We start from the raw sequence: 26335 nt of genomic DNA, 5'->3' as shown, positions 1-26335 counted from the left end.
ACAGCTGCGTATCAGTATATGCATAGCAGTGATAAGAGATGTTACATTTCTGAAAGATAGACCAGAACAGAAGCATGTACAAGGAAAACAAAACACAGCCCAGGATAAGGCCCAGGGGTACCCTGAAGAACAGTAGGAGTTACCTAGGAGTACTAATTGAGAAGGTTCTGTTATTAATGTATGAGTCACTTTAAAATTGTGGATGCATGAACATGACTGAGCATATACTGATTTGCCATACTTGCTGTGTGTGTGTGTGTGTGTGTGTGTGTGTGTCAATGGAAGGTCCTGACAAAGATGATGAGAATAAAAAAAAGGTGTTAGTGTAGCTATTCAAAGCACAAGTCTAAAGTTAAGCAGAGATTTACATCCTCTAACTAATGTCCCAGCATTCATAGAGCAGTTATCAATTCTGATAATGGGCTAGCAATTCTCTTTGTGGGCTAAATCCAATCAATCCAAGGTTATATTTAGCATAACTGATACAGACAAAAATAAACAATTTGTTTTCATTGCAAAGTTGATCAGTAAGTTAAGTATGAGTTGTGAGCTATGCAGTGGTATGTTAGTCCTCTTATTGGGTCACTTTGTCACGAAGGGGACCTGCAGCCTGAGTGGTCCTCTTGGCCTGATTGCAATCGTGTTGACATGTTGCTGGCTTTTGGTACCTTGTCATCCTCATAGTTCTTTTACTCAAAGCGAATGCCAGACTCACCGAGGACTTTGCAAGGCATGCTGGGAGCACATGATGAATTCAAAAGTGCAAGGACAGAGCAGTGCTTATAAAGGTTAAGGACACAAACAGCACTGTAAAAGCCAAACAATCCACTAGGTTTTCGATTTGCAGTAAATGGCTTCAGATATGTTTTATTTGGAGCAAAATAATAATGCACGTGTAGAAACAATCGGCTCTTTAAAACGTTTACAATGTTAATTAGTGCAGCTCTTATTTGTATTCTAGAGCGATCAAGACATTTGGTAAATTGTAGCCTTTTTATCTCCTTTTTTTCTGATATGAAATGGCCAGTTTATTTTTAATTTATTTCAAATAGAACCCAGATTCTCAGAGGCTCTTAACTTAAGGTCCATTAGCCTCTGATATGATGGCCACCTCTCTTGCACATCTCATTAAAGAGGCGCTTATAACAGTTAGGCTTAGAGTTTATATACAAAATGTGTTAGATTACTGGCTGGGTGTCTTTGCCCTCATGAGTTTCATGGGAACTGTAGACATGAAATACCACTGTAGACAAATAGACTGTAGTCTGCAGTGTTTGGATGATTTCAGAGAAATGTCATGCACCATAATTGGAACCACCAATCGGGGGCCAGGATTTCTTTGAAGGTGGTGTTTGTGAGATGATGTTCAATATTTCATCCCCCTGTGTTTTATTCTGAAGTGCTGTGCTTCTGAAAATGTACTTTCTGCATCTGGGTGCCACATGTCGGATGCACCATCAGGAAATGAATCTTGCACTTGATATGTGACATATTTCTTTGTTCATGACACCATGGGTGTGTGACATTTTGTCTATTCCTAAGTAATAAAGTGAGTCATCTAAGAGATTCAAGACAAACATTAATCAGAGCACAGTGACATTTCAGAGACAAACATCAAGACAAAAATCAATACTGTGCATTATGGCAGGAAATGTAAGTCCTCAAGCTGCAGACAGGGGTGTAAATACTTTTAATACTATGAATTAATCAAATATATGGGTGCATTTCCCAATTTGGGGGTTTTGCTAACAAAATATGATGCAGAAATCTGTTCATTGATGAACACCTTGTTGGAAGAGGAGAAAGCTTTCTGAGCTGACCTTAGCTTCTTTACTATTGACCAAAACAGTCAGCAGATAGTACTGGCTGCACTTTCAATTTCAAGTTAGTTTTTAGTTTTTTGAGTTTAAGTGGTTTATTTGTCTGATTATTAATGAGTACATGAAAAAGTAATCACTAATACCTTTAGCCATTGCTACGGGTTTCCAAACACCCAGAGTCCGTAACATCCTTAACTGCATGAGTACCATAGCCGGAGGAGGCAGAAAACCGGTGGTAACAGAACAGATGAGATAAAATGCCAAGTTGTAGCTGAGCAATCGATATGATATGCCTAAGGTTGACATCAATGCATCTGTGTCTATAGAGGCCTGCCCCACTCATCATTTATAAAATATTTGACCTCAAGTCATCTTAACAAAACTCCCCCTGAACTGCACGAGTTACAGACGAGACGCACGGTGCACTTCACAATGCGTTCTGACGTGAACTCAAAGCACTTGCAGCACAGAATTGCAAATGTGGTGTTAGGAGAGAAGAGATTTCTAAAGCTGCTCTTTTCCACAGAGAGAAAAAGAAGGGATGAAGGCAGCATGGATGCTCAGTTCGCTTTCTTGCAGATGTATTTTTAATGCCCCCTTCACACAAGCAGCCCAGCCAAAAAGAGCACTCATCAACTTTTTCGGGCCATGGCGCATTGAAGAAGCATGATGCTTGAAGCTGGTGCCAGCAGCATCTGACTCTCTGTCTTGCCAAAACGAATTCCGTTTGCGTACATGGCTTCTCGACATGTGTCCAGGCAGACTCCCTGAGTACATTAAGAGACGTTTAGCTTTCCGAAGTAATCCGCCATGATCATGCTATCGGTATTCGGAGCACCAGAGCATTTAATTGCTGATTATTAGATTACATGATACTGTTATCATGGAATGCGTATCATAATAGCTGTCTCTAGTAATCTTTAGCAAGCACTTTTAGTCTGAGCTGCAGCTCACATTTCACACGCAGCATTATACCTCACAATAATATCTCTTTGCATATCGGAACAGTGCATTATATTTAGATTCCCATTCTGTCCGACCAGATTTACACCGACGCAGTCTGAACAGATTACGATCATCGATCGAAGGTCCAGTGAAAGTTTTATGGCAGCCGGTGCTTCCCAGATTTGACCAGATCGGTTACTGTGGAGGTCAAACAGATAAAACGAAGCTCAATCTTGTGTACAGCTGACTATGTACTGCTGCAGAGGGTTGTAAACCCTTTGGCATTGTATTGTAGGGTATAGGAGGTTGTAATGAGCTCACCTTTAGAGAGCGATGATCTGAACACGAGTCATTTTATTTTCAACTCCACCTCTGCTAGTGTATCCTACTGCTTTGAAAAGAATTCTTTTTGAAAACCTGAGCTGTGATTAAGCCTCCGTAAGTGCTGCTGGCTTTTTTTTTTTTAGGTCAGACAGCATCGTCAGACAGTGTCTCTCTGACTTTTCTAGTTTTTCTCTCTTACTACCACTCCCAGTAGCCATCACAGAGCTATCTTCTTATGACAAAGCAATTCTTTATTCTCCAGTCTGACAGAGTGGAAGGGCACTCCAAAATCAGGAAGAAAAGGCCGCATGGAGACATGGGAGGCAGGAGTGGAAGAATATGTTCTTGGTGTTGCCTTTCACTGCACATGAAAACAGCCTGACTGGATTTGTGCGTCAGTAAGAATAGCATAACAGTGAGCTGGCGTAGACAAGGTCTCTACAGTCACACCCAGCAGACAGAAGCTGATAGAGACAGATGGCAGAAGGAGGAATGATGTCACTTCACAGATGAAGATAAGGCTGCCACATAAGTAACCTGTGCTCTGATTACAGTTCTACAAAATGATCACGTACTGCTGTGCCTGGCTCAGATGCAGCTACAAATACTGTCAAAAGTAGATGTGTGAAACTGTTGTTCTATTTTTTCCATCAAAAGTTTTTACAAGTCTCTCCTGCGTCTGCTATCATTAAAACTTTCTGGAGTATACTGAGTAGTGCACACCTGCTGGATTCTTGCTGAATATTCTGCAGTCACTTGGAAATGTCTGTGTATTTTGTTTGTTAGACTAATGAAATCATAATGAATGACCCAGAGAATCTAGGCATGCTAGTGGGGATGTGGTAGCTTAGCGGTTAAGGTGATGGATTTGAATTAGATGGTTGTGAGTTCAAATCCCAAACCACCAGTCAGGGGCCTCTGTCTAAAGCCCTTAAACCTCAACTGCTGTGGTATAAGTTAGATTTACATTTACATTTCTGGGATTTGGCAGATGCTCTTATCCAGAGCAAGGTACAAGAGTTCTTTGAAGTCTCTATCTGCAAATACATTAACACTGGTTCAATAGGTCACAGACTTAGAATACCATCAGCCTAAAAACTGATAGGTGATGGCTAGTAACTCAGCTGTACAGACATCTGGTGAAGTTCATTCTGGTGCCAGAACAAAGAAGAGTCTAGATGTGTACCTACCTTGTACCCTGAGAGATGGTTGGACCAGTCGAGCAGTGCTAGTAGATCGGAGGGAGCATGATGCAGTGTGAGGAGTGATAAGAGCTTTGCAGTAAGAGGGTGTTGGTCCATTCTTGGCTTTGTAGGCAAGCATCAGTGTTTTGAATCTGATGCATGCAGCTACTGGAAGCCAGTGGAGGAGGGCAGTAGTGGGGTGGTGTGTGAGAACTTGAGAAAAAAGTCACTCAGATAAATGTAAGTTGCTCTAGATAACGGTGTCTGCCAAATGGCCTAAATGTAATGCTGTTAAAACCACAAAGCATTAAATATACCCAGTGAGGTGATTAGACACCCCAGGTGATTCACTTATGCCATATAAAATAGTGTTTGAAATAGAAACCACACCAACCCGTCCCATTAGTCACTATCCAGCTATCAGGAATCCAGTATTTATATGATACTAATCTCATAACGAACATAAATTCCATCCACTTAGAGAACAAATAATTGCTTTAGATGTTCAGCACTAAAAAGCTAATACTTCTCAGTCTGTTTTCAGCATATTGACTCTCACTCACAGATTACCTTTTGCTTTGTTGACCTACTCACTCGTTTTCTCTTTCAGCTGCTGTCTCCTGCCAGTCATGCCTAAAGTTGGGGTGTGACGACCATTGTATCTAAGATACATATGATGTATGTGTACAAATCATAAACATCAATCCATACATTTACTGACACAGTGCTCATGGAAATTACTAATACAGGATTGTCAGTGTGACAAACAGCAGCTCAGGAACAGTTTTTCTTTTTTTTAATAAAGACATATTACACAGCATAGCTTTAAGTTTTTAATTTCTATAAGTAAGACTTTTAATGTAGATTTCATTGAGGATTCCAGTGTCAATGGATGCTTCTGGACAAAATTTTGAAAAGGAGAACGGTAAATAGATTTAACAATGACTAAAATTATATCTTTGCATCATGAAGTATGACTTTTCAGTAAATCTGCTACAATATTCAAGGATCCCTGCAGAATTCATCGAACAGCATTGTGTATATATACACTGATCAGGCATAACATTATATCCACCTGCATAATATTGGGTTCATCCCCCTTTTGCTGACCCATCATGCACTGTGTATTCACCTTTCTATCAGAACCAGCATTAACTTCTTCAGCAATGTGAGCAACAGTAGCTCGTCTGTTGAATCGGATCACACGGGCCAACCTTCGCTCATCGCGTGCATCAATGAGCCTTGGTCGCCCATGACCCTGTTGCTCGTTCACCATTGTTCCTTCCTTAGACCGCTTTTGACCACTGCAGAACACCCTCAAGAGCTGCAGTTTTGGAGATGCTCCGATCCAGTCGTCTAGCCATCACAATTTGGCTCTTCATCAAACTTGCTCAAATTCTTACACTTACCCATTTTTCCTGTTTCTAACACATCAACTTTGAGGACAAAATGTTCACCTGCTGCCTAATATATCCCACCCACTAACAGGTGCCATGATGAGGAGATAATGAGTGTTATTCACTTCACCTCTCAGTGCTCATAATGTAATGCCTGATTGGTGTGTGTGTGTGCGTGTATATATATATTTTGAATGATGTTGCTAGCTGCTGAGAGAGTAGGGGTCTATAGCAGTGGTGAAGCCTCCATAAAGAAGGAATGATTACATTCCAGGGGGTCACCTTGAGGTCTATCTTATCATTCAGCAGTGACAGAGCACCTTTCACCAACCTTGAACTGCTGAAAGAGAGAGAGAGAGGAGAGAGAGAGAGTTGCCTTGCCAAAAATTTCTATTGTTCTTCTACTAACCACTCAGACATTACTCTTCATGCACACTACTAATCTAGCCTAATAAGAACACTGAGATCTTGTGATTGTTAGGTCTGCTTGGTAGGAAGAAGCATTAAAAATTCCCTTTACTCCTTTACATCTGAGTGACCCCAGTAAGCAACCTGCCTACGTTATACTGATATTTCTTGTGTACAGAGAAATAAACACATAAACGCATAAATTCAATGTACTATTATATCATTTTCTTACTGAAACGTGTAATGTCTAAAATAGAACAACTGTAAACACACTGATGCAGAGAACATCAACAGACCCAGGATGGTTCAAGCCTGAAAGCTCAACATCCATAGATTTACAAGGATTTATATGATTTTATTTAACTTAAATATTTGTACATTTTTTTGTACAGTGTTCAAGGCTAAATGATTATATTTGTTCAGAAAATATGCACAGATCTCATGCATGGAAAGAGGTTGGTTATAGTAATATTTTTTTAAACTTTTTTTTTATTTATTTTTTTAAATTTTGCAATAAAGTTATTAATATTTATTTGAACCCAAAACGTGTTTCTACAATATTTCATTGGTTTGCACTGCTCCACTCTTGAACATATTTTCTGCTTCAAGGTTTTTATGAAACCTTAAAGTGCCATTTTTTTATTTATTCTTTTTTTATTATTTCAAAGCTCTAAGTTGAACATACCAGATTTTATGAAGTTTTTAGAAGCATCTGTGATAATCCTGCTGGAAGTATAACTAATGTTGGATCTTTTAATGAATGCAGAGCTTAAACAAAAACAAATAAAAAACTTTGTTAATCATATTACTGTCTGTGATATAATTATCAAATTAAATTTATTTTAACAGCATTTATGATGCTTATGAGGTTTCAGCCTGTAGTGTATTTAGTGTGTAAAATATTCCTTTCAGAGCTTAAGGAGGAAGTGAATAGTGATACACTATATTCCCAAAAGTTTTGGGACACCCCTCCAAATCATTGAATTCAGGTGTTGTATTTCAGGGGTTGGCCTCGGCCCGTTAGTTCCAGTGAAAGTAACTCTTAATGCTTTACCAAGACATTTTGGACAATTTCTTGCTCCCAACTTTGTGGGAGCAGTTTGGGGATGACCCCTTCCTGTTCCAACATGAATGCACACCAGTGCACAAAGCAAGGTCCATAAAGATATGGGTGAGCGAGTTTGGTGTGGAGGTACTTGACTGGCCTGCACAGAGTCCTAACCTCAATCCGATAGAACACGTTTGGGATGAATTACACCAGAGACTACGAGCCAGGCCTTCTGGTCCAAGATCAGTGTCTGACCTCACAAATGCGCTTTTAGAGATATGGTCAAAAATTCCCATAAACACACTCCTAAACCGTGTAGAAAGCCTTCACAGAAGAGTTGAAGCTGTTATAGCTGCAAAGGGCAGGCCAACTCCATATTACATTCATGTGCATGTAAAGGCAGACGTCCCAAAACCTTTGGCAATATAGTGTATATGTGGTCTATACTTAGTTTCTCTGTGTAGAGCATAATAATCATGTTGCAGAAAGAGATGATGACTCCTAAATGAAAAATGATCATTCAGTCTTCTCATCATTTGAGATGACAAGAAGAAGGTAACTTAAAGAATATTTTTGTATAACAAAGATTCTAATTAATATTAATAAGGGCAAAAGAGAGAACTAATGATCATTTTGATATGGTGAGATGAGGAGCAGGAAGTGCATTAATGGTATACCGGTGCAGGTGTCTGAGCCATCACTTACAGCAGGCTGACAGGGCTGTTCTCTAATAGTTTCACACAAGATCAATTAGATAACAATGCTATCACTGTCCCATCCTGTAGCCTGCTGTTGAGCTAATTAGTAGGTCCTGCATGTTCTCATCTGTCATGTTGAGGACATTCAGTAACAGAGGGCTAATTGTACACTTGGTGTGTAAAATGGGACTCAAAGTGAACCGTGTCACATGCAGCTCTACATCAGCCCGGCTTGTCTGGTTAGTTTCATCTAACGGCTTTTGCCACTTTTTATAGCAGACAGCTTATTATAGTAGCAGATTATACTGCTACACATATATCTTATGGTTTGTTAATTATTGAGGTTGCATATGTGCGTTCATCTTGCATACAAGGAGTAAAATGTGTTTAATACAATGTTATTTAGAAAACATTTCAGACATTGAACCAAAGTATGATTTTTTTACCCTTAGGCAAAACCCATTTGTTGTCACTGCATGTGGCACATCTGGTCCATTACCTTCAAACTGAAGAGTTCCATGACATCAAAATCTCAGTGCCGAAACTAAAAATATAATGTGTGATGCCTTTAATTATAAAAAGGGAAACTGTAGTGAAATACTGTAGCTGTGAAAACATCTCACCAAAACCTAGTTATCTCTTCCAAACAGAAAAATGTTGCCCTTGAGAACCTCTCTAGCTATGTGTTCTTTCGTCCTAGTGTCTCAGATGACACGTTCCATAGTTAAGCATTGTCAAATCTTTTTACAAAGACTAGTATTAGCCTAGGCTTAGCAAACACCTGCGTGGTGATTATCACATTTGGATAAAGTTGTTGAAAAAAACCTGTGGCTAAACTTGACAAGATACAGTGCAGTGTCCTCTGTATGTCCTAACCATGTGTGCTGCTGTGTGTTCTCAGATGAAATCTGCAGGAGTTGGCGATGGAGGACTCTTCACAGAGAGCTACTGTAACATCTGCAATGCTCAGCTCATCTCTGAGTCACAGCGTGTTGCGCACTATGAGGTGAGACTTCGTATAACATACACATACACACACTTTTTCACACTTTGCTTTTTCTCCCTCAGCTGTTTAATACGCTCACTCACTATCACACACACACATACACACCTGTCATTACACTCTCACTTTCCACAAATTCTTATATTTTCTGTGAACATGTAACTAAAATGTAATTAGTAAAAAACATGATAATTCACACATGCTTAAATCATGGCATTTTATTGCCTTCCAAAACAGTCCTGATAACCCTTCTATCATAGCACCATCGCTGTGCATGTAGGGAAATACTCATTGCCAAATAAACAGAGATGATAAACAATATCTGTAGCAGGATACAAAATGCTGGATCAGATGTCAGAGGGAAAACAACAAATCTCATCCAGTTCTGTAATAATTAAGAAACTTGAAGAAGCACATAATTGCTTATAGTGCAACAGTATGCAGTGTAACGTAACATAATGTATCATAATGTAATACATATACATAAGGTATATATAATGTATATAGATAATAATGTATTATAATGTAACATTGCTTATTGTAATTAAAAGTAAAAAGTAACTTTAAAATATAGTGGATAAAGAATAAACATTCACACTGTCCACTTTATTAGGTATATTTGTGCATTCATGCAGGCATCTAATAAGCCAATCATGTGGCAGCAGCACAGTGCAGAAGATCATGAATCTGAAATACTCAGATCAGCACTTCAACCAGCAAACATGCTACGATCACACAGTCACAGAAAGCACACTTTTATTTCATTCTGATGTTTAAAGTGAGCTTTAAACTGAAGCTCATGATTTCATGAATTGCTCTGCTGCCATATGATTGGTTGATTAGAAAACTGCGTGACTGTACAGGTCTTCCTAATAAAGTGGATGGTAAGTGTATATCAGGTTAGATCCGGTACTGGGCCAACATTCAAGGTTATAGAATTGGTGTCAGTATTGGAAAATAGGAATAAAAGTAAATAAATAGCTGCAGTAAATCATTGTAACAGAGCTTTTATTGTAAAATCAGATTATTTCCCTTGTGTGTTCACTTTTGATATATTTTTCACACTTTCTCCCACTTTAAATCTTACCAAAGTTACAGGGAGAGTCACTACACAGGAGATCTAATCTCGCACCTGGCTGACATAATCGTAGAAATAAGAAGAAATGAATCACCGCAAGCATTTTGTTAAAGGAAAGTAATCAACAACGAGGTGGTGTGATATTGCCCTGACACAAAGCTGATAAACGCTGACAACTTTTACACATATTTCTAATTATTATAATTTCTCTTTGATTATAGGAATATTTCATGTTGTGGAACATTTGTGACTAAAATGTTTAGCTCTTGTAGCTGCATTTGTAGTTAAAGGAACCCTGAATGACGGGGGTGTTGCAGTACTCCTTATCCCAGTGTCCTTACTGGTAACTCTTGCATGATTACAGCTAGAAACAGTCGCCAGTTCACCAACAGCCACTTTTCAGAAAACTTGAAGGAGCATTAAATTTGCTAAGAAGCAATGACACTCTTATTATTTGCTAACATTAAATGCCTTTCCCTGGCTACGTCCCTGCAAGCTAGCAGCTATTAAACAATACTTAATGACAAATAAATAATATTAGAACTGGCACTTTAATATACAGTCATGGGAAAAAAACAAATCACACCCTTCTTCATTTCTTCAATTTTATGTTTTTATTCAACAGGGCCTAAATAATTATTTTATGGTTCTCAACAACTTCTATAAACAAATAGCTTCAGATGACAACAAAAAAAAAAAAACACAACAGACTTCAAGCTGTAGTCATCCATCCACCTTCATATAAAGGAAAAAAAAAACAACAGAAACCTGGAGTAAATTATACCTCCACAAATATCTCATAATCCGAGATTAATTATCAGTAAGAAGAAAAAAACATCAGCCATGACCTCAGAGAAGCAACAGTTACTGCTCATCAATCTGTGAAGGGTTATAAGGCCATCTACAGACAGTTTAAAATTTAAGTCTTTCTTTTTCCCATGACTGTGTACCTGTAATTTAACTTGCAGTGGACATTATTTAATTAGTGCTGTGCTGTTTATTGATTAAAAAAAATATCCATGCCTTTCCATCATTCAGAATGGAGAATAGAATGATGATGTGGTATTTTTTTTTAATTCAATTCATTATTATATTATTATGGTAACATTTGTCTCCTCATGCCTGAAGCTGAAACTAAATCCTTGTGCTTTCTTTAAGTGCTGGCAATGCTCTAACTCATACACACATACTCACAGTCTAAATGTAATCCTAAATTTGATAATCAGTGGTCCAATAATATTTTGCTCTGGTAGTCTGGTAAAGAATAGCTAAACACTAAGCTTGTGCATTTTTCACAGCCTGCTTTTAAAGCAGTAATGTAGTCCACCTCTCTCAAGACTCTCAGCCTCAGAGAAAGTAATTTAAGGACTGATCATTAAAGAATCATTCCCATGCATTATTTACAGTCCGCACTTAGTGCTTTTCTGGACTACAAAGTATGCAATCAGTAGATTAACAGGTTTAGCTAATGAGAACAAACCCAAAGTGTAAGAATCCGTGTAGCAGACGGAGTGTCTCTGAGTGGCAGTTAAGCTCAACGAGATTTATTTACATAGCAGCTCCAGTATCCAAAGCACTATATTTAGTGATGCAGTATCTGGTTCTTATTTCATTGGCCTGTCATCTCTCTTCTAGACTATCCATTCTCAGATTGCACATTGTTCAAATAAGTATGGTTGAATTTATTGCAAGCCATATGGAGACCAGCTTTACTGACTTTTAAAACCAACTAGCAAAGTTGTTTAGCCTTAGACTTCACTGAAGTACTCATTCCAGAGTAGCGAATGTGTAGTGCACAAACTGTTCCTTTCCTAATCTCTGGGTCCTCTGAGAGTCTGTGATCTTTAAGTAATGTAGGCCAAAATCTATCCCTGTATCTGCAGCTTAAGCTGGAGCTTGCCTCGTTCAGATTCAGCAAAACCTGAAATCTGAGCAAATAACTGGAGGAAGGGAAGGAATCTAAGGTGAATGAGGCATAATAAAATTCAAGAACAGGAATAGAGACAGATGGATGTATTGGCTTTCACAGATAGAATAAAAAAGGGCAATCCTTCAGTGTCTTTCCATTAGTTCGACTGTGCTTTGAAAGTTTTGTAATGTATGCAGTTAATGGATCAACAGTGACATTGTTAATTCTGGACATCAGAAGCTGACCAAAGTATTACATAGACAGGTCAAATGAATCCAAAGTAAATCAGACCGGGAGCTTGAGAGAGAAAGAGAGAGAGAGAGAGAGAGAGAGAGAGAGTATGACTGCTGTCTCCTAAAAAAAGATGTTGTGAAAAACGGAAGCAATTTAAAAGCCAGCTTTGATTCTGTAAACAAATCATACCAGTCTTGAAACATCCTTTTGCTCAATAACATGTAGTGCAGTGCTACATCTTCCGTCATCTAAGGCATTTGTTTACGGAGATGAGCAGACCTCGAGGACTTCACTCCCCATTTACACCGTGTTATTTCTTATCATTTATTTCATCTGTATCATCTATATCATTTATTTGTCTCAGTTTATGCGTTCGCGTTGGCACGCTTTATTCATTTTTTTATATTCTTTAATTAATGCCCATAAAATAAGATGAACAAAATGTTCTCAATAGTATTCTTAGTCCCTGACCTGCTGAACTAGCATGAGGATGTGCTTTTGATTGAGACTACAAAGCACTTCTATAAGTCACTATGGATAAACCATCTGCTAAATGCTGTAACTGTAATCAAAATAAGCTATTAAAATGTTACAGTATAATCCTTATTTAAAAGTGCAGTATCTTGTGCAAATGATATTATGTTGAACAAGCTTGATATGAACGTTTGTTCTGAAATGACAGGATTTTCATGAATACTGAATATCTTGTGTGCATTCTCCTACAAACGATTTATGAATAAATCTGTTTGTATCCAAGAGGTCCAGGTTGAGTAAAACAAAGATTCATGAAAAAGTAGGAATAGTAGAATATTTAAACTCTCCTGTGGCACACATTGTTGGCATCAGTGGCCTCTTTCATCCTCTCATACTGGGTCAGTGTAATTCAGCCAGGATGCTCTCTCTCTCTCTCTCTCTCTTTCTCCCTGTACCATTCCAAGCCCGCCTGCCCCCAACCTCTTCCTATACTCAGCTATCAAAGCCTCTGCCTGCTCACTACCCAGGGTGAGCTAAAACCAAGCAGACGGTATACATCACTGCATATCCCTACTCGTTTACAAGTTCACACTCTATAGGCCTTATGGCTCTGACCTACATCCTCCATCTGTCTTATGGTTTACTAATAAAAACTATGCACTTACACCTCATTCAGTATATCTGTTTGCAACCTTGTACCCACACACGCTTATTATTGGCTTATACAATCCTGGAGCAATGTGTCTGAAATACATAAATATGCTCACACACACACACACACAAACAAATATAGCTGTATATTTTTTGCCTTTTTCTTCTAACACCCACAAGACTGAACTTTAAAACAGAATTCAGTCACACGGCCAGATAATCACTACTTTTTGAAACCAGTTTATATATGAATGAAACATTCACACCTAAGATTCACAGCTAGCATTGTTTTACCTTAAATGAAAAATGCAAAGCAGTCAACAAAACAACACTCCAGTGCCTGATAACACATGCATTTTTAACACACCTATTTTGGCTGTTTTTCTCAATTCCACTCACACTACGCCGAGACACAAGACTGTATTCCTGGCTGACGCAATGGGCTGTAGTTGCTCGAACTTTTGACAAACCTTATACAATCCGAAGGTTTTTTTTTTTTGAGAAACGACTGTGTGAGCAGGGTTACTCAACCCTCATCCTGAGCTGCTGTGACCTGCAGAGTATACTGCTTGTTTCTCCTGCTGATTTAACTGGGTTAACTCTTCTGGCTGGAAAGTGAGCAGAAAACTATGTATTCTTACCATAACTCAAGGGCCTAAGGATATTCAGAGGACATTTGATAAAATATCAGGTAAAACAGCTTCAAGCAACTTTGAATGTTCATAAATCACGTGAGCAGTGACAGAACGGTTGATGGTTTGCTTCATTTATAATAATTTTAGCGTGGCAACTACATCATTAACACCAGAACTGAGTCAACAACTACAGAATTGTTGGGGGCTGTTTTTTAAATACCACGTCCACCCTTTCTCAAAGGAAGACTGATCAATTCTGTCTCTCCTGTTACTTATTTCTGTTTGCTTCCAGCCATTATATATTCTTGAACTTTTCTTGAAACATTTTTTACCAGTACATTGGTGTTCCATTATGAAAGCAGAACAGAAATCGACTTATCGGATATGCTCAATCAGTATCAACAAATAATTATATTTTATCGCAGCAAGTCAGATATTAAATTAGTCAGGACACTTTTGGCTTTCAGCGTGAGATGTTTTTACTTTTGTTTGGATAGCTTTACACACAATTGTGTTGAAGTGGTTAAAGATGTTGTTCTTTTGGCTGGATCATTTGGTCCACATGTTTCAATTTGGCACACGTTTTACACCGGATGCCCTTCCTGACGCAACCCTCCCATTTAATCCCAGCTTGGGGCAAGCACTGAGAGTTAACTCTTTAGTGGCTGGGTTAGTGCCCTGCCCGGGAATCAAACCCGGCCACGGCAATGAGCATGCAGGATCCTGCAATTGAACCATCAGAAGACTTGATAAAGTGGTTAAAGATAAAACCTTTAAATTTTAAATGATTATGAACCAGCACTTGGGGCATCTCAGAGAGCAAGAAGGGGTTTGATTGCATTTACTTTGAAGATATAAACATTTGTGTGAAGAAAAAAAACACACATTGTTTTTGTTTTTTGAATCTTTTCTTTGAATTGCCCCTAGTAGTATAAGTAAAAAAGAGAAATGCTTTGAAGACAACACATTCATAAAGCCCAGATTGTCAAAAATATGTTCATATTAGTCATTAAGCACCTCTACGGCGTGTGGCATGACAAAACCATTCAAAGCTAAACATGGACACACCAAAACAGGCGCAACTTCCATTTTTTGGCTTCTGGTAAAAAGAATTAAACTGCATTGACCCTGGCCAGAACAAAGCAGATAATGAAGATTAAGCCTGTTTCATTACTTAATTAATGAATTGAGCCCATTTTACACAGCATCAGCACTATAACCAATAAGCTCCCATATTAAGGCAGCTTTTCACACCTGGACTGTGCAGAGCTCTGTATGGTGAAGTAAACACAAAATATAGTATTTTCTTGAATTTCTCTACCATGTGCCACAGTCTGCAGGGCACAGGCATCATTTCTAGGTAGAAACACTACAAAATGCAATATTCATGTTATATTCTCTAGAGTAGGCTCATAAACTAAACAGTACATGGGATATATTTCAGCCTGCAGCTCCGTTACATCAGCGTACACTCTGATGTGGGTTAAAATATAAACTTTTTGAAAGTTTTAACTACTACAGAATATTAGAGTCAATATCTTGTAGGATGAAGGAATTTCCTTTGTGTTAGAGCCACTTGGTTGCTCACTTTTATGTGAAAACACATTTATGTTGACCTTCATTCATTTATTGTTATGGTCTAAAAAAACAAACATAGATATAATGGAATCATTGTGTAGGAATTATTTCATCATGTAGTGATGTACAGTATCATTCCTGAATGTTGTGTAACTTCCTGTATATCTTCCTATATCCTACAGAAATAGTCAGCAAGGAGCTTTTTGTCTTCTTATACACCATAACAGCATTTTTTTTCCCACACACATATTTCAGCAAAATATTGTATCAGTCTGTTCTGTGTTGATGCTCTGAGGCAGTCGTTGGTATTACCTCTTTTTCTCTTATCAGCAAATACACACACAAATCAGCTTTTAAATAGTAAGCCTAACGATTATTACCAAATGAAATAATATAAAGCTCCAGCAATATATCAGCTTAAAAACAGACCATAGCTGTCATTAGTTCTGAAGTTCTCAGCTAACTTCCTTTACTTCCTACACTTGTGCTGGCTGTAGGGCTTCAAATCTTCCCTGTACATTTACTCAAGATTATTATGTTCACCAAAGGGGCAGATTTCAGCTGTGTGTGTGATATGGGAATTCATTGATAGCCATATTTTTCAATTATATTAGCAGCGGTCAGAAAATGCATCTGCTCACAATGAACTTTGGAAATTGCAGCTCTCTGCAGAAAAGGCCACGAGAGGCAGACATAAAAAATACAGCTCATCTTGTGGACAGAGGCATACTCTCAGACACTTAAATTAAAATTTACATAGATATGAATTAATGACTCTGTCACACTAGGCACTTTGATATGGTTTAATACCCTTTACTCTTACACACACACACACACACACACAGTGTTAATGTGTTAATGTATCATTATTTCCAAGCTTGTCTTGTGAAAACTACTAGCCTAAAGGATAGCTCTCTCCTAAGTACAGTAATAGAATATATACTGCATACAAATGGAAAATAGTGCAGCAGAAATCTTCATAATCAGGATCATTCCCCTGAGTCACTTATTCCAGTAAGTAGTTTTGATGTCTGTGATCTTGAGCTTCTTTGGCCCACCCTAACAATCTGAAACTTGAGAAACATGTAATTATTCTAAAAGTGAAGCATGCACATGCATATTTCAAACTACAGGTGCAAGCCAACTCTTTTGGCATGCTTGGATGTTCGGATCCCTATGAAATAATAAAAGTGTTTGGGTGGCAGAGAGTAACCTTAGTGCAAGTGTTAACGCCCTCAGACTAGCCATCTGGCCGGCAGGACAAAATCCTCATTGTCTTTAGAGCGTTGCTGCTTCTCGGCTCTGCGAGTGTGAGAAATGCCATTTGTTCTCTGTGAAACCAGAGATATTGGGCTAAGAAGCAAGTCCTAGTTTATCAGTGTGAACTACTTCCTATAGTCAACAAACTTTTAGATATATTTTTGTGGGAAGAAATGGATTGTTCTTCCAGCCATGTTTTTTTTTAACTCGTGTTGATTTTGACCTAGTTAGTTAGTCAGAAGGACAAAATCAAAGTGAATGACAGTAAATAAAATGAAGGGCAAACAGAGCCCAAGAAGATCCTTATGTGTAATATCTGAATAATATAAGTGTTTGTTGATTACTCTGCAGTATTGATGACTGAAAATGGTTATTTCCAAATAAGCATTTTAATAAATCACAAATGTGCTGTGAACAGCTTGCATAATCCTATTAAGTGTTCTGTGGGAGATTTGACAAATCGTGACATTCACAGTTTTATTAAACCAGATGAGTAAATCAGCAATCTATTTGTTTTTAACAATCTTACATTTATCACACTGTAGTGCTGTATACATTACAAATATTTGTTTTCTATTACAACAAGCTTCTTTTTGTTTCATTTTTAATGCAAAAATGCCTCTTTTTTTAAGCAGCTGATATGAAGTAAACGATGTAAAGGCAGATTATTAACACACAGGCACTCAAGATACAGGACCTACATCATCAGTTTTTATCAGCCATCACTGCTCATGTGTCACTGCACAAAGTGTTTGCTGTATCTCTCTACATTACAGCTCTACACTGGAAAAATATAATGAATAGGGACTGATCGTTTATTGGAGCGCTTGCAAATCATTAGTCAAGGTCTTATCATTCTCACTGACCAGAGTCACTGATAATGTTTCTAGCTGTTGCTATGGCAACAAAATGAAGAACCTAAATGGGAGAATTATTTAGTTTAAAATCATTAAACTGTATTTAACTTTGCAGAAATGTGTTTAATGTTGATTTTAGTATCTTCAGCTCACTAATGCTGGGTTTACACATACAGATGATTTTTATCGCTGCAAATCTCCAGTCGCAGTACTATGTTCCTGCTTTTGGTTGCCATAGTAATAACGGTTATCAGTGGGTGGTCCAACTAGCATTCCAAATCATTTTTTTCTTGCAGCTAAATTGAAACATTTTGGAGGGAGGTTTAGCGTTTGTATACAAAATACATCAGTGTACATCTGCATCATATCATACGAGATAAAGGAGAAGCATGTGCACTCTACTGTCTTTACTCCCATTGGTAGTTACTATACCAAATCCCTCCATATTTGCATGAAGTTAAACTTTTCTTAACTTTGTCCCATCGCCGGACATGTCTACATCTAGTCACCATCAGTTGTTGTCTCTCATGAGGCTGTAGGTTTGCAGCTCTCTGAAAATGACTGGTCTCTGGACGAATCTAAAGTAGCTAAGGATAATCTATGATCAGATACCAGGTTATTAGAAGTCATAAAAATAAGTGTTTAGACATTTTCATGTATTTGTTGTTTTATCAGTTGTAACCCCTGAATGGATTCAATCCTCATAATTCCACGTTGTTTGTTAAATTCAGTGCTAAAAGATTCAGTAGGACTAATTTACATATTGTACTTTTCTATTTTTTATAACAGAGCAAGAAACATGCCAACAAAGTGCGTCTGTTCTACATGCTCCATCCAGAAGATGGTGGTCCTCCTTCTAAAAGACTGAGACCAGATAACCCGGTATGTTCCAGCACATAAGCTGTGAGAGAATTAGATTGCTCTTCTTTCACACCCTGCAGCAGTGAATGTTCGTTAACCTTTTCTGCAGAGAGTCATAGGAGCAATTGGATGACTTTATTGACCTGCATCTGATAAACTGCTCTCTACAAGTTATCTTAGAATGTCAAGTGTTGTCAGTGTTGTTTGTGTGGTCGTGTGTTTTATAGATAACCCAAGTACATTATCAGCATCTCAGTCCATAGTAATGATCAGAGAAGCACAGGATTGGTTGACGCCAACTGAGAGAAGCTATACAGAGATTTCCCAATGATTCTCTTTGATCCCAGCATTAAAACCTGTACTGTGCATGATAAGTTTGAATCTAGGGTTGCCAAATACCCACATACATATCCAGCCTATATGACCTACATGATTATATCAATATGAAAATTTAAGATTTAATTAATTAATTTATTTATTTAGATGCATTGACATGTTTTCATGTCAGCTAACGGTTTCCTTTATTACCCAAAGTACCATTTGACTGCATGCTGATAGTGGTGCTACCGGGAATCAGGGAATTAGCCCTCGTGACAGGTGCAGCAGAGTTTTAATGCTAACTCTCTCACCTCATCATCTGCACGCTCTGCTCAAACAGATCAGGTTCCAGTGGTCGAACTTTTAATCTAATACCAATGTCAACACCATCATACTTGTCGTCTCGTGAATTCGCTAACTAGCTGAGCCGAGTCACGGCAGAGAACAACAGCGTCATATAGCTACACTGTATAAATCACATTTGAGTCCAACATCTCTACTACTTCTACATGTCATTTCCTATTAATACAGAGTGCAGCACAACGATCTGACACATTTGTAGGTTTAATAAAAGCGAAATAGAGTAAAGAATGAAAAATGTGTTTTTATTTTCCAAATGTACATATAATGCCATTTTGTTTCATTTCTTTTTAAAAATTACATCAGTCAAATGGGTGCCGTTATTGTCCACACACTCTCGAAGGCGTTCACGAAAGTTGTCCATAACTTGACGGGTCATTTCATGTGGAATGGCAGCAATTTTTTGACGAATCTTTTAATTGTTCAATAGATCGAGGGTGATGAGTATATACTTTTGATTTCAAATGTCCCCACAGAAAATCAGGCGGGCCAACCTATATCACCGTGCAATGAGATCAAATGACCAGGGAACATCTCCCTCAAAATCCATTGAATATCTGTTGAACAATTAAAAGATGCCATTCGTCAAGAAATTGCTGCCATTCCACATGAAATGACCCGGCAAGTTATGGACAACTTTCGTGAACGCCTTTGAGAGTTTGTGGACAATAACGGCACCCATTTGACTGATGTAATTTTTAAAATGAAATGAAACAAAATGGCATTATATGTACATTTGGAAAATAAAAACACACAAATGTGTCAGATCCTTGTGCCGCACCCTGTATTACCATATTATTAATATTAGCGCTGGCTCTTTTGTCAATTATGCCTGATGGTTGAAATCATTTTTTCCATCAAAGTCAAATTTTCTTTTTTTATTAAACATTAAAAATTGTTGCTCCACCTTCTGAAGTGAAAACAGGAAATTAGACCACCATGTAATAGAGTACAGTATACCGTATAAACACACTAAAAGAGCTACAATTGTGTGCATGCTCGATTTCTTAACAGACAGCTTGTGTATACAGTCAAGCTGCTGCTCTCGACGGTAGATTGCATGTCAACCTGCAGGTAAATTGCAGGGAAAACCTGTAGATGGCTGTTTTCTAAATCCTACCTGCCAGAAACTGTCACAGCAAAAAGGTAGTTTTGTTTTGGCAATAGCATGCTATTGCTGTAAGACTGAAATAAATAGGACAGTAAAGGTGACATATTCTAAAGTCAAGCTAATTTGTGCCTTATTTTCGCGCACTTTTCAAAGAAATGCTAATACACTCTTCAGCTGCAGTAGGAGAGAGAGATGGCCGGTGCAGCAGTCATCAGAATGCAAGGATCAAAGTGTTCTCTGAATTAAATGGAGATTAATACCTGCTGTTTGAAATGTGGGGAAATAAATTGGAATAGCTAAAAGCACTTGAACAAGAAAATAGCATGTCTGTCTAAGAAAAGTAATTTTACATGAAAGTCCCAAGCTTGCTTCTCTCACTTTCCTCAGGCAACAGAAAGATCCTGAGAATTAATGTACACTGGATTTTTTTTTAATCCATTGTAAGCATAGGTGCAATTGCACGTAACATAGGGGCAATTCTCTAACTGATTGCTAAGGGTCTCCTGGAATGACGGACTAAATATAAAGTAATATAAATATAAAAATAAATTGTCTTTTAATTCCCATATGGCTCACCAAATATAGAATGACATTAAGGATGTAATGAAACACTCTGGCCATTGAATCGATTTAATTCATGATACTGGCTTCATGATGCCATTCTCAGAATGACGAAATGAATGAAGAGAAATTATGACTAAAAAAATCTTTTTAATTTTATTTAAATTTATGTAAATTAATGTAAATTTTCATGTACAATGCAAAACAGTGCAATTTCCTGTAAAACAAAATCTAAATAAAATTAAGACTTAAAATAATGAACAGAAGTTAAATATAGTAAACAAAATAGGTTCACCATCTTAAAGAAATATAAATAAATGGATAAATTCTTCCAAAACTTTGATTGAATAAACAAAGTCTCTGATCATTTTAACCAAAGCTCCAAAGTTAGCTTAAGCTCCTGTCTTCCATGACCACTGGCACTGTACATTACAGATGTGTGGGTCTGGTGACATTTAAAAGCTGCTGAAGAGCTTTTTTTAGCTATTATAATATGATTGTGTTACCATATAACCTATAATGTGTCTGTCGCTGTGATCTGCAGCTATCGAGCTGTCAGCCACTTCACAAGTGCCGATGATTCCAGGTAATGCGACAGACTCTCCATGAAAGAACATGATCATGTGACCAGTGTGCTTTCTAAATATTTTCACTTCTATGGGTTTCACAGATCTGGTTTTAAATCGAATTAGATGCATAATTAATAAAAGGCTAATATCACATTCCCACAAAGCACATCATCCCATTTTTGCAGTGCAATGCATCATTCCATCTCTAAATGATATGCATTTCAATAAAATCAGATTCTGTTTGGCATTATAGGTATTATTCATATGTTTTAGTCACTGATGAATTCTTGAATCTGATTGGTCTGAGGGTGTGGAGTAATTTGTGTAATGGCACAGTTTTGATAGTAGTGCCTGAACACAGGTTATATTAATGCTCTTGCTCTAATATGTTATGGTTTCTATAGTAACAGCTCATCTACAGGTGCTGTTCAGTCATGTCATTTAAGGTAAATAATAAATGGCACTGTTATTTAGCAAAAAATGTGTGTTCATTAATATGTTGAAGCCAAAGCTTTGATATGGTGATTGATATGATGAAGCTCTGTAAGATGACATTTACTTCACATTACGGCATCTCGGATGTCAGTGCTTTTCACAACAAGGAAACTGTTCAGGACAGAGGACTCCTTTTTGTGTCCTCTGTCCTATGACAGTAACAAGACAAGCTACATATCTTTTGTTTTTTTGTTTTTTTTCTTTTGCTTTGTTTGTTTTTTGTTTCATTTTTCTGGACATTAGATTTAAAAAGACAGGGAGCAAAGAAAAAAGAGAGGCTAATACAGGACTGGCTGTTTGTGAATGAAAAAATAGGCTAATAATTAGGGGGAATTAAAAAAATATATGAATAATATTAAATATATATTAAATATCCAGTTATACTAATATAATCAATTTAAAATAAGTTTTATGTCAGGACGCATCATTTATCAGTGTCATTAATTACTTTTACATCATGCCCTATTGTGTTGTATTTCTCACAAATCAAATGTCCTGGAACGCAGAGATAAAGCAGCACTACACCACCACGTGTGACTGTCTATACTGTCTGACTGCACAGGAAGTTCCTGAGTCTAATTAATGTCCTCAAGGCTGATGTTGAAAGGGTTCATTTACTGGCTTATGAAAAATTCAGCTGATAGGTAGTCTGTGGAGGAATGTCCTCAGGTGCAGTCAGTTTGAACATGAGCCTGTGTGCTTATAAAGAGCTCATTAGAACACTTGTTATGAATAATTCTGCTGGGGACCATGCAGTACTCAGTCAGGCCTGCCTGATTTCTTATTAACCAACTTTCTATCCTAGAGGAGACATAGAGAGCATCACCACTGCTCCAACTAATCAAACTCTACAGCAGCAAGAACAGAAGTCAGCACTTAATCCGACTGTCAGTAACATGATGCACAAGGACTACCTTTAAATATCAACTTTGATTGCTGGGTGGCAGTGTGTGAGGTTTCTCTTTATCATTGTGAGATCACAAGGTTAAGGTGTTACAGCCTTTCAAAGCCAGAAGTCCAAGAGATCATTTCTGACCATGTACTCTGGAGAGACAGAGAGAGAAACGAGTACAACTCAGTGCTGTCAGCATCAACAGGAACGCCTCCAACTAATCTAGTCCTTCTTGTTACTAATTTGCATGCCAGAAATGTCCTTGAATATGTTTTAAACAAAAAGAAAGCTACAGAAGAAAAACTATTTCAGACATTTGACCTTGCTGTGACTTTTTTTTTGGGTGAATTCTTAAATTTATTTGGATGAATTCTTAAATCTAACCTGCTGGTTACAGTGATAGTTCCATATAAAATCTACATCCTACAAAACATCAGGTGTTCACTCTTGAAGCACTGTGCTAACAAGAATCATGGATGGATGAACAGATGTGCAAACAAATCGAAATATATAGAGGCAAAAAAAAAACAGAGGCTGATGAGGAAACAAATGTGTGTAACAAATGTTGCTATAAGTGGATAGAACTTACTTTAATAATGTTAATTATTTTTATAATATTAATCATTTTATGAAAGCATGAACGTACTAGAATGGCAATACCAATTTTGTTTGAAGACATCTGGGTTTGAAATCAAAGATGAAATTGTGTTGTTAGATCAGATCTAGATTTGCTAAACAGCACAGAATATGGCACCTTGTCTAGGACAAACTTCAGTCCTAGCTCTGTGTTCTTGTTTTTTATGTTTGAACTATATGTTGTATGTTTATGTAGCACCAGGTCCCGGAGAAACGTTTTTTCATTTCATTGTGTACTGCGTCAGCTATATGTGGTTGAAATGACAATAAAGCTTCTTGAATCTTGAATTGAATCTTGAACCTTTGGTGGCAGACCCACCTGATTTTTTAGTTGAGCAAAAGTATAGCAATAGATAATATCAAAAAATAAATTACCACTAACTCTTAATGTTTGGTTGCATATCCCTCACTTGCAATAAATGCATCAAGGTTGTGACTCAGCGACATCACCTAACTGTGTTGTTCTTTTGTGTTGTTTCCTAGACTTTTACTGTTTTTACTGCAGCTTCTTTCACTTGTTGTTTGTTTTGGGTGATTTCTCCCTTCAATCTTCCCCGATTGATTTGTCCAGTTTATAACCTTAAACTTTTTGCCATTTGTTGTGTTGACAGTGTGTTCTGAGTCTTTGTCTTGCTGCATGATGAAGTTTCTCCAAATCAGATTGGATGCATTTTTCTGTAAATTAGCAGAGAGAATTTTTCTGTAGACCTCATTCTGCTGCTATCATCATGAGTTATATCATCAATAATCATTAGTGAGCCTGATCCAGAAGCAGCCATCAAAGCCCAAGCCATGACCCTATATCCACCCTGCTTGACTGATGGAATGTTTTGGATCTTTTCTCTCTCCACACTTTAGCCTTTCTATTACATTAATAGAGGTTAATCTTGATCCCAGAATCTCATAAGCGGTTTTTACTGCTGATGACTGGTTTGAATCTTGTGGTATGGCCTCTATATTTCTGCTATTGAAGCCTTCTTCGAATAGCGGATAATGAGAGCTTCACTCCTGCCCTGTGGAGGTTGTTGGTGATATCACTGACTATCACTGTGTTTTCTTCACAGTTCTCAATGTTTGCCTAATGTCTGTACAATGGCTCTGAATGATTTTCCATTTTTTCATTGCAAAAAGTCTTGCTTTTTCCCTATAGACATCTCTCTGATCTTTATATTGGTTTATCCTTTTTAACAACAAATGCAGGTGAAACCCAGATTTGATATTCAGAGCTATTCAGTGTTTAACCAATCAATCTAATAGGATACATCTAGCAACAAAACTAGCTGTCAGTCACATCGCTTGAAGAATACACCCTGCTCTCAAACTCAAACCCAATTGTCTTCACCATGTAGGTACAGTACGTTCAGAGGGGATAGTATACATTAGCTGAAAACAAACTGCTGTGGTGAATTAAAGCCTTTATGCTGTGCTGTTACTGGTTTTAACGCTTTGCGTTTGACCGCATCACAACACCCATTTATTGACCATGTTCTTATCATGTTATCTGTATATTCTTATCACACCTCATCATGCTTTATTCCTTACTTATCATACTTCTCAGAACCAAAAATTGAATCTGTACAAAGTTTTCCTAAATGTGTTTTGACTTCAGGGCAAAGTTGTATGGAAACAGATGCGAGTTCCAGTGTGATCTCAGCATCTTCTCTGTTTTACCCCTGTAGCCAGACTCTGTTTTATAGAACCCATGCCACCATGACCAGTTAAAGTCAGTAATGCACTATGAATATCCATTTTATGGAATGGTTTGTATCCATTTGCCTCCATAAAACTGTCAGGTTTTTGGTGACTCCGTGCCTGCAACTGAAAGAGCTACTAAGTTTAGGCACCAGTGAACACTGGAGAATGTCCTCAAACAAGTCACACAAAGGTACTCAGACTCAGGAACAAACCCAAAGGAAGAAAGTAGGACAGAAAGGTGCTTCAATATCCTTGTTTGTATTCTTGTGTAAGCATGTGCAGCTTCTCTTGTTGTTTTAACATGTTGGAGTGATCGCTGTCTTAGTTTATAAGAGCAAGCTAAGAGGAGGCAAGAGGAGGATTTTTTTTCTTGGTTCTGTTGATTTTTCCCCATCTGTATGTTGTGCACATCCTCAAAGAGAGAGAATTAGTTTGCACCATAGTCTGCAGCTTTTTTGCAGCGTTTATTTTTAGCCATGTTTTCACACCCCTCCAAACACTGGAGCAGCAGAATGTAGGAAATGGGAGAGAGAGATAAACAGGCGCTTAATTAAAAGCTCTTTGTTAAAAGCAGGGCATGGCCAGACACTGTCACAGCCTTCAAACCTTTTTTTATTGTTCACAAAATAGGTCACATGTAAATGAGAAGAGCCAGATGTGTATGCAATGGGGGTGAGAGAGAGACAGAGAGAGAAACATTTGTAGATGAAGAAGGAGTGCACAGAGTGAGACCAAATGAAAACGCAGTCATAAGCCTCCTACTCTCAGCAAGCGTCATCAATAACGAGTTGTCACTTATTCAGATGTTTCAAACTTGTGAAAATATTTTGCTTTAATCCAAGCAGGAATTCATCTTTATGCAAAAAAATCTTGCCGTGTTTTTTTAAATTTTATTTTAGGTTTTCGAAGAGTATCTTTAATAGGATGCGAGAGAACGACTGACCTGAGCATACAGAGCAGCATCAGAGAGAGTCATCAGTTGTAGAGACCACAAATTGCTGTCAGTTATGTAGACAGAAAACTCATGACCATGATCATGAGGTTCTATCTGGGGTCAATCAAAGGGAGAATTGATTCTTGTATATAATATTAAGATCCCAAACTCTCCACAAGCATGAAACATGAAGCAGTGAAGCGAGTTTCCACACATGACACCACTTCAGTCTGACAAGCACCAAGTACTCATACATGCCCACTTTATCTCCTCTTAATCACCAGCATCTACACTGCCCATGACTCAAGTTGATTTCTAAAATTTTAGGCCAGGGAAAAGAGGGATCTTACAATTGGCCATTCTCAATCAACTCCATTTATACATCATAGAAATGCCTCAT

At 37.7% G+C, this 26335-nt stretch overlaps 1 protein-coding gene across 3 annotated transcripts in view; it reads left to right on the top strand.

Moving 5' to 3' along the window:
* The window catches only part of zgc:171482 (zinc finger protein), a 68525-nt gene that overhangs the window by 6540 nt on the left and 35650 nt on the right, over positions 1-26335 (top strand). For 2 of the 3 annotated variants that reach the window (XM_058378277.1, XM_058378286.1), the window contains exons 2-3: positions 8726-8830; positions 18293-18385. In XM_058378277.1, coding sequence (XP_058234260.1) covers positions 8726-8830; positions 18293-18385 — 198 coding nt within the window. Of the gene's footprint in view, positions 1-4883; positions 4952-8725; positions 8831-18292; positions 18386-26335 lie in introns of all 3 variants that reach the window. The other variant, XM_058378292.1, reaches the window with a different exon arrangement.

Source organism: Hemibagrus wyckioides, linkage group LG03, assembly GCF_019097595.1.
Source record: "Hemibagrus wyckioides isolate EC202008001 linkage group LG03, SWU_Hwy_1.0, whole genome shotgun sequence".
NCBI lineage: Eukaryota > Metazoa > Chordata > Actinopteri > Siluriformes > Bagridae > Hemibagrus > Hemibagrus wyckioides.
This window is presented reverse-complemented; position numbering and strand designations above follow the sequence as displayed.